Raw genomic sequence first — 15,225 nt, forward strand, 5'->3', positions numbered from 1 at the left:
ACCAAATTATATTTGACTAGTGACGATATTAGTGTGCAGGCCGGAAGTGGTGTATGATTATATGACTGTTTTTTGTGTAATATTAAGTCTCCAAAGGGAAATTATTTGACTTTACAGTTTGTTGGATTACCAGGCAGAATTCCACAACCTAGTTCAATATGGAAGACAAGCGACAGAGCAGCAATTAAGAGGAAACCACTCAAATGAAGTAACTGCAGCAACAACACATTGGTTTAAGTAGGATTTATTTAATATCTTCAATCTGAAAAAAATCTACATTTATAGTGTAATTTCCATGCCTCCCTCTGCATTTACAATAGCAAAACGTTCCTCACTCTTTGCAATCATATGAAAACAACGACAATGTAAATTTACAAAAAAGAAATCAGCAATCATTACAAACATCATGATTTTACATTTTCATACACAGAAAAATATAAGTTTCTCTGGCACTTCGTTCCTCGATAACTGTCTATTTACATTACAGTACTGAATAACAGTTTTCATTACATGCGTTTGCAAAATTGTGAGTGAAGTAGTATCGTGGGCTATTCTATGGGCCACTGCTTTGGCAAGTCCAAAACTTCATATAACTGAGGATTTTGTGTTTGTGACAAGAATAGCTTAGTAATGGGTCAGGAAACGCTTGCCATCCAAAGATGTGTACAAAATATCAACAAAGTTAAAAATAAATAAATCTCTTTTCGGTATGGTTACTCTGGAACCCAACATTAAAAGAAAAATGTAACAAATTCCATAGTCCTCTCCATTGTTCAAAAGACACTGCTTGTGGCCGGGAAATGAAAACTGAAATTGGTTTACTTTTACAATCCACATACTAATTGTGCCTTCCTTAGAAATAATAGTTGACTCTAAAAAGCAATGAGCAGCAGAAGTGATGATCTGCTGTATTTGACATAAGAAAGTATGAGTGATACATCTTATGTCACAATTGCCTAGCAGAGAACCACTTTCAAGAGCAGGAAGATTGATGAATATCAAGACAGACTGTATTTACAGGTGTGGCCTTATGGCAAGTGTTCCTTGATGTGAAAACGAATGCAATTCAGTTTCTCCTACGCAGAAAAGCTGGTCTGTGCCATGCTCGTTCTCTTGAGACCACGGAACCGAAGGGGGGGAACGGAGGTCCTTCGCCCAGCACCGGGTTTCCACTATACGTTCTTGAGACCATGTTCTCTTCTCAACCGCAGTCAGTGTTCACGAGTCAACATCTTGACAAACTTTAATTCAAGTTCTATAAAATAGATTCTACATTCACAGCAGTCACTCCATTTCGCTCTCCTTCTGTTTGGCACCTGATGAGAAGAAAGAAAAAACCATTGCAATTTATTTATTCTTCACAAAACAATAGTTTTATTTTTAAAGTTCTGTGCAAACCCACATAATTGTACAGTAGCAAAGATGGACTATTTCTAAAAAATGTCTAAAGAAGTGGTACCTTCTTTTGGGATGAGAATGTTTCCTGCATGGTGCACAACCGTGCTCCCCTGCCCTGAGTGCCCAACTGTGTGCATCTGGAACCCTGGTTTTTTTATGTTGGTCCTGCTGTCACGCTAATCTAGCATGTGCACCAAAGCTTTAGGTCTGCCCCTTGATAGAAGTATGGTCCTGGACATGCCCTGGAGTGAAAAGAATGCCCTCATTGAGAAACAGTGGACTACTGACTCTCTCGCTGGCGTAGCACATAGAGCTGTGGTGGAAGTGTGCCATTTTGTGAATACATAGTTGTGACCAAACATACAGCCTACTGGCCCACTCATGTAAAGATCGCCGTCGATGCATGGACCCAGATCCTAGTGCTAACATTGCAAGTGTATGTAGTGCATGTTTGTGTATGTTGCCTGCATAGTAGTGTAAATGAACTGCAGTAATACAGGTGTCTGAGATCCATTTTGGAAACTCCTCACATAGCCTTTTGCACAAGGTGGAGGTGAGGTCATTTTCCCAGACAGCGGAGGTGTATTGCTGCCATTTTCAAATTAGGAGGCAGGAGACCTAGACAACTCAGTAAAGGGAGAGGATACAAGGCTCCTTTAGAATTCCACGTTGTCCTTTTGCTGAGCAAGAAGGTATTGATTAGTGTCACTGCAATCTCCAAGACTTGTGTTTGAATGTGTACTGACCTAGAACAAAGAGAAATGAGACATCAACATCTGCACACCTTATTTATACAGGCTCTCCTCCGAGAAAGTCTATCCACCATTTCGCATATAGGTCTTCTTTTCTCAATTGTCTCAAATCAGATTTTTCTATTATTGCTCCTCCCTTTAACAGATGTACTTTTGAGTTGGACGTTGCCTATAAAACTGGGAGACAGGATATACGATCTCACGTACAACTTGCATTATTCTGCACTGACTATGTCAGGCAGTCAGCAACTTATGTTCCCTTGTGGATACTCCCACCAGTTCCTCTGGGGCTTCTTGTGCTGCTCTTAGATTAGAGGAAACCACTTGGCCTATAGCATGTAATCATTCTTTTGTGTCATAATAACATTTATAAGGTTTTTTTCTTCAGGATAGTGATCCTCCTATTGATCCTTTGCCATGTTTAGCTTAGTTCATGGCTGGTTTAGAGACCGATGCATAGCATTCACAAATACCAGAAGAATAAATGTGTAGATGGAGGCCCCAATTGTTCAGTCTCGCAGTGTATTAGCTAATAACAGATGTATTAGTTTGTGGTGTTGTTTACACTCAACGAGGCGGATGTCCACATATCCCCTTTAAATAATAATTTTAAAAGGTGAGGAAAGTATGACAATGGAGCTTATAGAGAGGTATGGTTGAAATTATAGTTCCGACTAGTAACTGACCTACTATAAACTAGAATATAATACTGTTTAGTTTCAGTTTAATTATATGTGTTTGATAAATTGCCATTTAGGCAAAAAAACATTTCTAACCACAAATCACTTTACAAATGACCTTTTCAAGATTTTTCACCAGATAGATAACACATCCTATTAATTCATCCCTTCACCTCAATCACATTTAAAAACAAAATGATTTAGCGTTACCTCTAGAGGATACTGTGGTAATCTACCATTGAGGCCACTTGCAAGCCCACCTTCTAATAACCCTTAAAAATCCTATAACTTAATTTTATCACTAATAATTTCAAAGAAATTAATCAATTTAAAACATAACACATTTTCACAATTCATCATCAAAAACATTGTTTATTTCACTATCTGAATATGTAGAGATCTAAAAACAGGAATCAGGATGACCCTTCGCTCCCTTATAAAATATGTGCAGAAAAGAATCATGTGTTGAAAAGATAAATTACCGGCCTTACAAAACCTACATGTGGCTTTAACCATTTCATGATTGGTGGCCCTCAACTTCCAGTCTATAAAAGCCAGGACTAGTCTCAGTTTCAAAGCCCACCTTTGGGTATTTTTACTTTTTATATGCATTAGGTAACGTTTCCTAGGACTTGCAGCAGTGGGAAGGAAGCGGTCTGGGGTCTTCAATATTTGTTCCTGCAAAGACTTGAGATTTGCCCATTTTGGGGGGTTTGTCACGACCTCTAATTACCAGGTTATATGTTTTAAACTCACCTGCCAAGTCGGTTGGGTTTAACTCCTTCAAATAGGTGTGCATTATATATCTTAACAAGCCGGGGCCAGCTACCACAAACTGGTCATTACAATGAATAAATCTCCATTAATATTTGAATAATGTACTTATGTGTCCCAGTTCTAATCGTACTACTCTGTTTATTGACTCAATTTACAGACCTAGACACATTTTCCAAATACTCATTTTAACCCTCTGTAACTGCTGTATTGATTTCACACCATACAGCAGGAAGCTTGCGATTTTCAGTTTGCAGGACTTTTTTCCGACTTCCACTGTTATGTCTTAGCTCACAGGCCAGCTTGCGGAGAGTGGTTGCAACAGCTCTAGCACTCTCGGACACTTTCACAACATGGGTCTTCAAGTTAAAGTTTGTTTTAAAATACTTCTATTCCAACACTGTGTCAAGTTGTCGTCCTGCCAACCACCCCGTTTGGACCAATTTCTTAATCACATGTTTAGAGAAAATCATTATTTTAGTTTTCTCTATATTTAGAGTCATTACTGTCACACAGTGTGTAGCAAATTCATTAATTTGTCACTGCAGGCCCACCAGACTACAACATTGGCGCACTGGGTCATCCGCATACAAAATGTGAGGTACTGAGACATCAAGCCAGTTTAGGTGGAAATGCACGGACCACCCCGCAAAGCCTCTGGGATGTCTGGTATAAGGGTTGAGAACAGCATCAGAGCCAGGATACATCCTTGTTGCAAACTGTTTGAGTTATGTATTTTCGATGATAGTAAACCATTACTTCCAAACTCAACCTGCGCCCAGGCTCCTTCATGAAGTTGACTGATCAGTTTTAATAGATCACACAGAAAATTCCTGTCTGACTATTATCTCCACAGTTTTGCTCTATTTATTTTGTCAGATGTGGCTGTTAGGTGTATATAATCACAATAGACCGGTAGATTACACTTAAGGATATATTTTTCTGTAATTTTAGAGTCAGACGGTCATCTATAGTTGAATGCCGTACCTAAAACCCAGTTTGGCCATAGGCAATATCTGTTCCGATTCCACCCATTCTTCCACACTTAATAAAAGTTTTGGGTACATTTTGATCAGGAAGTCTAAGAGGGTGATCATTTTTTAATTACTGGGGGAATCTTTTTGTCCCTCTTTATATATTTTAACCCTCACACTACCCCCTCCAGAACTCCGAAATGACATTTTCCTCTTGGACGGCCTCTTTAAAGGTACCCAAGACACAGGTACACATATTGGTGATGCTGACAGACCATTTGGCCCTTGTGGTTTTGACGTTTTCAGATTTCTATTTGACTCTTCTATTTCCTTTACTGTTGGAGTCGACACCACCTGGTCAGGAATTACCCGCAGTTCCCTTGAGCTTTGTTGTTTCCGAATGGCTGCTCCTTGATTTCCCGTGTGGTCCTTTATCCTGTAAAGATCCACAATATATTGGACCCAAGCCACCTCAGTCACAGGATATGCCACCAATTGTTTCACGGACCCCAGTGATTTGGCTATGAGGTCCCAAAATATTTTTCATTTCCCACTCCGTAAGGTGACCATAACTTGGGCTCATCTTTTTTCTACGTCCATTCAATTAGCACTCTTGATTTCCTTACTTAATTTTTTTTTATTCTTGTATCAAAAAGTTCTTTTGGAGTTGGGTTCGGGATTGTTAAAAAGCTTCTCTTATATTTTTGATTAATTAATTAATTTAATAATAATATAACTCATCCCAGTGTGGCTTTTAATTCTGTTCTTATTTGCTTCCTGTCTGATTTTTTTAAGTAGACTTGCATATTCGCCGATTTTGTCGTTGTTGCTCATTGTATAGCGACCTAATAATTCTATTAACTGTTTTGTGGTCTGTTGTTTTAATCGTGTTGACCAAACAGTCCTACCTTGATTTTTTATTTTTGTGACTTTCTTTGCATGCAAAGAATCTCTGCTTCTTGAGTTACGATCTAAAAGGACCTATAAGTAGTTAGGGTCACTCCCAAACTATTCCCATATTGCAAGGCCTTTTACCCACTCAAAGTTGAGAAAGAAGATCACAGCATATTCTAACAAGGATCTTGTCCTTACGTTATTAAACTTATTATTTGATTGCTAATCACTCCATATTCTGCCATGTATCATCGTTTAACTGAAACTTTTTAAAATGCTCACTAGGTTTTTCCCTCTCAGGTTCCCTTCTGTTATGTTGCGTGTCTGAGGAGGTGGCAGGGAGTTGAATATCAATGTCCTATAGGAGGGCAGCCAGCTTCTTCTCTGGAGTTTTGTCTTGAACATTTCGTAGCATGTAAATATTAATCAGAATTAGTTTATGACTTATTTGTCACAGAGGAATTTCTTACCCCCTCAAGGCCTAACTGGGCAATTACCAGGAAATCGCAGTGCTCTATTAAGATTCTCTCGCTCTTTATAATAACCTTTGCGGAAATTAAGGTAGCTGGGCCGTCCGCAGGGTGACCATATTTCCCTTTCATGGCCCTTATAGTATATGTCTGATAGACCTCAAGTAGCACATCGTAATTTCTCAGGTTTCTTGTAAGGCGACCATTGTGCTTTCTTTTAAAATACTTTTTATTTTTTATTTCAAGTTTCTTTTCAAACCTGCAATGCCCCATGAGATTAGGTTTAGTAACTTTCCATCAGGAACAACAGAGCTCGGATACTATCCCTTCCGGGGTAATCACGGAGGCTATTCAGTTGCAATCCTGTGGGGACCCCTCAAGATCCGTTGTATGTGGTTGACTTGTATCTATCCTTCTCTCACTGATCCTGTTTTATTTATTACTAAACGATCCCCGTCATATTGTTGTCATATTGCTGTACGATCTCTCTCATGCGTCCCTAATTTGAAGAGATCTAAAAACTAGAGTTAAGATGGACTTGCCTCGCTGTTTGGAACTTACCGCAGTACCTAGACATACAGTAGTGCTCATTTGGTGTCTTTGTCCTTTATCAATCTTGCCCGGAAGGACCAGTTTCTATTATCTGTATCCATGGGAAGCATTTCATACAGATCGAGCCCTAAACATCTTAAGTTGTTGATGGCAGCCAGGACTAGATCGACAATGATCCTTGAATAGGATTTTATAATTTTTGAGCTGTGCTGATCAGCTTTTGTCTCATATTTGTTTTGGGCAGGAAAACCACAGCGATGTCTCAAGAGGCGATGTTGGCAAACTTAGTAGTAGAATGAATTTTTTTTAGCATTCTAGAGTGGTTAAAAAATGGATAGTTTTTCCCTTTGCTGAAATTTGTTCCAACTGTAACACAAGTGAATTTTTTGGGGGGTGCAGAGACCAAATGTAACATGGCTTCTAAATGTGCCTGCGTAACCTGTCCCATAGGCTGATCATCGTCCAAGACAATCCTCTTTCTTTTCCTGCTCTCCAGCTGAGATAAGTCTTGTTCCTCTCGCTAGTCAGGGCAAGGGCCTTTTTCAATGTTATTACGATTATTGTGGCTTATGCATAGCTATTGAGCGTCGCGCTTCGCTGTGTATGTGCGTGAGCGCGCTTGATTAATTGAAATTTTTTCACTGTTATTCATGTTATGTCACTTGACTCACACCCCTGGCGCGTTGCGCGTTTCTAAGCTGTATATGAGCGAGTGCGCTTGTTTTGATTCCATTAGTTGTTGTTTTTGCCAGTTTGGGGCCGCGGGAGTCCTCTTTGCTCCACTCGCGGCCCGCTTGAGGTAAGGAGCGCAACTGCCTGGTAGGGTGCGCATATCCGTTTCGTTGGTTCACGTCCTGCGCCTAATGGGCAGAACCATCGAGACATGCATGAATGCCCTTACTGGCTCCGCGCCGCCTCGCAGCTCTCGGAAGCCCTGGCGCCCACACACACGGGTCTGTACCTTTGCTGCTCGGTCTCCCCTTACACCCCTTATCGGCGGGTCTGTACTGAACACCAGAAGGCGCACCTTTTTTTTCCATTTTTGGCATTTAGTGATTGCGGCGGGGAGCGCTACTCAGGGGCGGGCCCAGAGCAGTCTGATACCCATTAAGAGCATGGTGAGTCGCCCCTGGAGACCCTATAGGCCAAGCACACTCGAGGGTGCCCAAAACCACGCCAAAAGTCTTACCCCCAAGGAGAGTGACATCACTAGCGCTTAGAGCGCTTGGGTATTTTTACAAGCTTCACATCTTTCCTGAAAGCTAGTGTTATGGAGGAGGAGTACACTAAAGAAGAATCCCTTCAGGTTCTTCCCCTCGATAACGAGTTCTGCGACGCAGTGGATGTATCTATCCACCAGGCGGTCTCGGCTGTCATGGGAACTTTTGAGCATCGCATCATGCAGTTTACGTATTCATGCCAATCCCAGCACCCGCAGAAGTGCAAAAGCTTGTCAGGCATGGACTTGGGTGCCTTCGAGCGCCTTAAAAAGGCGTTTCTGGTAAGACCAGATGGATGACCCCAGACTACTCTCCCGAGGTCCCAGAGCCCTCTTTTTTACAGGAGGAGGAGGAAGAATCTGCGGAGGAATCCCCGGACGAGACAGGCCCATGTAGACCATGGCGTCCCGTAGAGTCCACAATACCTGATGCAGCCAAGGAGGACGACTCGAACATGTTGGTCCCCGAGGACCTTGTCCACCCCCGGTCTTCAGAATGGACCCCTTCACCTAGGGTTTCGGCGTTTGTAGCCGGACGCCTACGTAAGCCCCTTGACAAAGAGGTACAAGCTTGCCTCAGGGCGGAGTGCCTGCGCCCTGCCCTGCTGGGCAAAGTGGCAATGACTCCAGAGGTTGACCCCAGGATGGCAACCTTTTTACAAAAGTACATCCGCGATCCAAAAAAGGTATTGACCGTTCCTGGAAATCGTGTCAGGATAATCTCCTTGACATAGCGTGCCCCATCACTAAGGTCTTAAAGTTAGCGGCTAAGCCAAGTTAGTGGGTACCCTACTTTCCCCAGAAAGGGTTTCAAAATGGGCCCAGCGAGCAATTGTCTTTCTAGGCAATGCTAATTGTGCCCGTTCTACTGAAAGGAGGCGCTCTTTCCTGCTGAAGGTCGATCCCAAGTTGGGAGACCTCTCCTCTTCAGAGGTAGGCGCCGTGGCAAAGGGTGGTCTCTTTGGAGACCCGTTCATTTAGGAGCTCACTAAGTTTGTCGCCACTTTCACCTCACTAGATAAGGCGCAATCTTCTATAAAAAAAGATCTTCCACCCGAGAGTTTTTGTCGGGGCCGGTCGCAGTAGAGGGCGTTCGACTGGCCGCTTCTACACTCAAGGCCCTCAACGAGGCACGGCAGGAAGACCCAGAATCGGGGCCACCAAGAATTCTTTCAGTCCCGACGGGGATACAGAGGCCGAGGCGGCAGAGGAGCACCCAGAGGCCAATCCATACCTAACTCAGGTGAGCCTTTTTCCTCTTCAACATCACACGGTGGGCGGCAGGTTGGCGGTTTTCGCGCACAATTGGAGGGCTATTACCTCAGACGCATGGGTACTTCAAGCCATACAGGGGTTCCACAAAGAGTTCTATGGTTCTCCCATACAGGAGATTCACCCTCAGCTGCTGTTTTTTGCACAAGATCAAGCAAACCTCATAGATCAGGAGGTAGTGGATGTGCTGCAAAAGGGAGCGGGTGTCCCTTCACGTTTTCACCAGAGAGGATTCCTCAGAAAGGTCTTCCATGTCGACAAGATGGACGGGTGCCAGCGTGCAGTCATCAACCTAAAAGAATTCAATCAATGGCTGATCTACCGCCATTTCAAAATGGAGGGCATACACCTGCTCAGAGATCTCCTCCAACCAGACGACTGGATTGCCAGACTAGACCTAAAGGAGGCATACTTGGTGGTCCCCATCTACCCACCTCACCGTTGTTTACTACAGTTTCTGTGGAAAGACCAGGGTTTCGAGTTTGCCTTGCTCCCTTTCGGGCTGTCCTCGGCCCCCTGGTGTTCCACCAAAGTCCTCAAGCCAGTGGTGGAAACGTTAAGGGCAAAAGGTTTTCACCTTATTATCTATCTGGCTGACATCCTCCTGTTGGAGCAGTGTCCTCATCGTCCCAAACAAGTGCAGGAGACAGTAGACCACCTCCAGAACCTAGGTTTCATAATCAATTCAAAAAAGTCGCTCCTGGCGCCCTCCAAGCAAGTAACCTTCTTGGGTTTCGTCCTGGACTCAGTTTCCCACACTTTGAGTCTTCCCACAAAGAAGATGACCATGATTCGCAGGGAATTGAGACGGGTCTTAGCCCATTACTCAACTTCATTGAGGCAGATCGCCTGGCTGGTGGGCCTTCTAGCCTCCTCGATTCAAGCGATCTTCCCGGGTCCGCTCCATTACAGAGCGTTACAAAGCCTGAAAGCCTTGCATCGCCACAGGGGTCTACAATACTCCGATCAGGTTCCCCTGACGGAGGAAGTGCGCATGAAAATGAGATGGTGGCTGGACCATATGGATGCCTGTAATGGCAGGGCTATATTCGGTTGTGAACCAGACTTAGTGATAGAGTCCTACGCCAGCAAGTCAGGTTGGGGGGCCCGATGCGGGGACTCCTTTACTGGAGGAAAGTGGTCGGCAGACGAAGGACAACTCCACATCAATTGCGCAGAACTGATGGCGGCGTCATTCGTGATCCAATGTTGGATGAAAGAGAAGGTGTCGTGCTCGGTACTCTTTAAGATGGACACTGTCGGTGGTCCAATACATCAACCATCTCGAGGGAACGAAGTCCAAGGCCTTGGCGGACCTAGCCAAAGACTTCTGGACGTTCTGCCTCTCCCACAACGTCTCAGTGACAGCGGAGTATCTGGACTTTTGCTTTCTTAGGTCCTTACTCCTGGCAATGTCTTATGCCTCTGAAGCAGCTGGGCAAGGATCAGCAGGCCACTTCAGAGACTCTGTCTGTTTTGTTGGTAAACTAATTTAACACCTTGGGACAGCACCGGGCCTTGCGCTAACACTCACATAGCCTCCTCGGTATGCCTGGATGCAGTATGCAGCACCTTGTGTTCCCAGGTAGTATCGACCCACCCGTCATCGATTGCATTAAAGGGAAAGCGTTCGGAGAGTCCTGTCTCATTGCTGTTCCTGTCGACACTTGTCTGCCCCAGTAATTATGCTGCATTCCACTCTGCTTCATTCCTCTCAGGGTAGTGGACGGCCCTCTGCATCTCCACCGCTTATCGTCTCTAAACCGTGGTTGCCATCATGGGAAGCTGCGGAGGTAGTATGGGGTAAGTGGGGGTTGATGGTGGGGAATATGGTTAATGGCATCTATCCATACTGTCAATACAGACCGTACAGCAGAGGTAGAAACAGGGGCAAGGGCTGAGGAAATGGCAGGTGCCAGGAGTGCAAACCGCATCGACCGATGCGGACTGCACTTCAACCGGCACAGGAGGCTCAGCCTCTTCCTCGGCTGCTGGTATCTACCATCACCTCAAAGCCTCCTCTCCTCTACCTTCTGTCCTCACCTCGCCTCCCGCCGGGCATTCCTGTGCATTGTAGAATCAACATCAGAACCACATTGCAAGTCACACTCTAAGTACAGGGCACACACTCCCAGCGGAATCGAATACAGTATCACTGCAGTCTGTTAATTATTTTATTGATCATCATGTTTCTTGACAGAGGTTTGGAATGACCGGTCTGTATTGTAGATACAGCCAACACGTTTATAGGCCAGTGAAAGAGCGCCGCCTCTGCAACCAAAAGGTCAGGTGAGGACGATAAAGGTGTAATTAGTGGCCATCTGTGGCGGGGTGGACTGCCTTTCCGATGGACTGGACCACGGTCAAGAGTGGTGGTCGGCTGTTCCACCTTTACCCGCTTATATCCCCTGTCAGCAGCAGCCCGCCCCGATTGCCATTGAGGACTGGCCTGGTGAACCAGACGAATGGGAAGCCGTGGAAAAGAGCCCTGGCGCCTTTAATTGGGGATTCCAGTGTAACGAGACTCCTCCCCTCATGGACGTCATCGCGGGAGCTTCACAAAAGGAAGGAGGAACCCGGAAGACGCCGCACGGTGTTTCCCTGGAGGTGGAGAAAGGAGACGGTGAGCCGAGGAGTGGAGAGAACACGAAGAACGAGGACGAAGAGAGCCGTGCAGCACCGACCGTAGACGGCCGCGACAAGCCAGGGGGCCAACGGTCCTACGACTCGCCCCACGACACTCCCGCGAGAGGAGTGTGGCTTAACAAGGTACGGGGCACGGTAGCGGGTTGGGTGGGACGGCGCTGCCAACCTCCCGAATAACTAAGCTTCACTGTACATACCTTCTGTACAGTCTATGACCCCTCCCCTGCATGAGCACTCTGAACAACGCCTCACGAGCCTGTATATAGTTATATCATGTGTGCACTTGGTTTCCCTCACTCCTGGCCCTGACAATATATGTACCGGACGTCCCCCTAAATCCCCTTCTTTGTTTCTTTCCCTTTGGGACGCTGGTTCCTGACGAAGCGCCTTACAGCCAGCCCTGACGGATACATTCTGGAGTCCCCCAAGACCGCCAAGACGGACCCAGCTGCCTTTGCCCGGGAAAGAATAACAAGCAGGAGAAGAAAGGCATATATAAAAATAAAGCCTTCTTTGAGATCATTATTGAAAGTCTCTGACTCAGTGACTCCTTCCCCGGTCACCCCGACCCAACCCCCACACCCTCCAAAAGGTGTGATCTCTGCTTTCGCAGGGTCAAGCATCAAATCAGTCATGTCTAGTCTATTCAATATATTTGAAAGTGGTCTGGAACCAGAAGAAGCTGTACCTTATCCCCATCATGGCCCTGTAGATCGACATTTTTCTGCAAAACACTGTTTGGTTTTACTGTATTCCATGGCATGTCAGCCGGCCTGTGGATGCATATTTGTTTGGTTCTTAGAGAGTGGCAAGCTTGTTTCAGGAACTGTGATGAAGTTGTTTTCTAGTTCAACAACAATTTCAAATGATAGACACTCAAGCAAATAATAGAATCATCTAGTTGCAGAAACAAGGTAGAACTCCTCATTGCAAAAGCCTCTGTGTATTTAGTTGCATAATTGTTCAGGTCTAGAATATGTTGATGGCCTCAACAGTTGGCTCAAATGAACCAATGACGTTCATTACAACGTGTTCAAAAGGTACCTGCCACATAGGCAGTGGTGGGCTCAAAGTAAATAACCTTGGTCCTTTGCAATGTAACTGGGAGGTAGAACATAGTTTGCAGTGTTTTGTGATGTTGGCAAATAGTTTGCAGTGTTTTGTGATGTTGGCATACAATCTTGGTGAGAAGCATCTCTAATATGATTTTTTAATCTTGCCTTCGCTATTGGCCCCTGCACCCATTGTAAATGTCATTTGTAGGATTAAAGGGTGGAATGGTTGGGGAACAAGAAGTTGTTAATATGGTTATTTCATTCCTAGCATTTGCTTTGGTATGTTAGACCTTTATAGCCTAGAAAATAGGGTCCTTGGAAGCTGGTTTTACACTGTCTTCATCCATAGCTCTTAAGGGTACGTATAATAAAGTACGGTGTCATTCTTGTGCCATGTGGAAACTTAGCTTGTTGTTCAGATTCAAGTCTAAGAGCGAGCCGGGAACTTCAGCAAGAAGGGATTTAACTCCCAATGTATTGCCATGCCATTGAGTTTTTAGTAGTGTTTTACTTCCTTGAGGGATGGATTCTTGTGAGAAAGGACTATTTTTTCAATAACCACATAAATAATTGCAGTCCGAGAAAAGATCAACATCTCACCCAATCACTCATACCCGAGTGCATCACCCTGTTGGCTATCTAAAATGACACAGTGGTGTTTTTCTATTGATCCAGCTAGACCCCACGGATTGAACCTTTGCCTTAACCTGCAATTCAGGTTAAGGCATGGAGAGGGCAATGGGGAGTAGAGCCTAGGGTGTACAAGAACCATTCTCCTTCAACCCATTTTCAAGATTCATTGCTTCTTGTTCCTCACTTTGGAATGAGTCCCAAAGGATTCAGGTGAAACCACATGGCCAGTGATTATAGATGGCAACATAATAAGCCAAAATAGAACACAACAGCGAGAAAAACGTATGCACCTCCTGATGCCAGTTTCCCAGATTTTATAAGTAAAAGATGCAACACTACTTCACACACTGGTAATGTCGGCTAATGTTTATGGAACAATTATAGCAAATAGCCCAGAACCAAAAAGTTCAATCTTCTGTGGCAAGTCCAGTCACAGAAAAACAGGAAAAGGTGACCAGAAAGAACATTACACCCGATTCTAAGGTCCTACACAGTCCTAAAAAATACAACAAAGGGGGGACTAGAACTGAAGCCATATGCTGCAGAAGCGCAAAGTAGACAAGATGATCGAAGTGTCCTTATGTAGCTGTAGCGAGAGGAACCGAGGGTTCTGTGAAGATTCAATTCTGAGAAGGTGGGTGAACTTAAAGAATTCCAGGAGAGGTATAATGCTACATTCTAAAGCTCAAATGTCAATTAAAAAAAATGTAAAGCCCATTCTGGAATGTCACGAACAGCCACTGAGATATTTCAGGTTAAGGGTCATTTTTTTACATGATATAAACACAAAATATCCCCCTAGTCAGACCTTTCCAGACCATAACGACATTTAAGTGCAGAGGATACCCCACTTCTTAGCCTACCAGAGCCTTGCCTGTAGAGTGGTTTGCATAACAATATAATATCTTGAAACATACTCTACTGTTGGCAAGCAGGAATGGCAAAGGAATATATATCTATTTATAAATAGGTTTTATATATATATATATATATATATTTATAAATAGGAGATATATATATATATATATATATATATATATAAACATCGGTCGGTTTGATCATGCAGTAAACTTGTGCAGTCAGTAACTGTTATTATGATTTTAGTTGAATTGTAGGTCATCATGCACTAGGGCCTCCATACTCATACAGACTCGACACACAATGTTTTAATGCTTATCTTTTATTACTCATAGCAATGGCTAGTAGTGTGCAGTGCAACAACCAGGCAGTCAACACCATGCTGCGCTGCATTCTACTATACCTGGAGATGAATGTGAAAAATCACAAATCAGAGGCTGGCATCTATACCTGCTGGTGAAAGCACAAGAGCTTGTAGAATGTCAGAAAGGGAGATGATGCCCACGATGCTACCAGCTTCATTTACCACTACCAGTCGGTGAACCTGTAAGAAATGAAGAATTAGTCAGAATAAAATGCTTTAAACCATAAATCTTTAGATGCAAAATGCCATGGTCACTATTAATGATGTCCAAGTTAAGCCTCACAGATCAATGTCAATTGTTTGTATTTAAACTAAGTATGCTTCCACTATGCAAACTCTCCATGACATACATCATAGTTACTAGGAAGCCAATGGCAACTATTGTTGTAGACGAATCTAGGACTCTAGTAAATATTCCCGATTTAGGCCCTTATGTGGTTATATCAAATCACATCCTTATATAGGCTTAATAATCATACCCATATTAAAACATAGCCAATGCAGTCCAAATACGGCAAGGCTACTCCCATAGACTCCTAGAAAGCACAACGTGTTCTTAAGCAAACCAAGCCTCCAGCAGCCCGGGAATTCCCCCTGCTTCTGTATTGATTTGTCCTAGAACTCCCGGAGTCCTGAAAGAACTGCGAGTTCTTAGTGACGACTCATGTCCAACCTTACGTCAAA

General features: G+C 44.0%; 1 protein-coding gene across 8 annotated transcripts in view; it reads right to left on the reverse strand.

Moving 5' to 3' along the window:
- Positions 1-228: 228 nt before the first annotated feature.
- PRKAG2 (protein kinase AMP-activated non-catalytic subunit gamma 2) overlaps positions 229-15,225 on the reverse strand; it is a 1,661,435-nt gene continuing 1,646,438 nt past the window's right edge. For 6 of the 8 annotated variants that reach the window (XM_078663217.1, XM_078663218.1, XM_078663219.1 and 3 more), the window contains 2 exons: positions 14,628-14,721; positions 229-1,316 (listed from right to left, as the gene is read on the reverse strand). In XM_078663217.1, the coding sequence (XP_078519343.1) occupies positions 1,285-1,316; positions 14,628-14,721 (126 nt within the window). In that variant the 3' untranslated portion in view covers positions 229-1,284. Of the gene's footprint in view, positions 1,317-14,580; positions 14,722-15,225 lie in introns of all 8 variants that reach the window. The other 2 variants (XM_078663222.1, XM_078663216.1) reach the window with 2 other exon arrangements.

The sequence above is a fragment of the Lissotriton helveticus genome, chromosome 10, assembly GCF_964261635.1.
Source record: "Lissotriton helveticus chromosome 10, aLisHel1.1, whole genome shotgun sequence".
Lineage (NCBI taxonomy): Eukaryota > Metazoa > Chordata > Amphibia > Caudata > Salamandridae > Lissotriton > Lissotriton helveticus.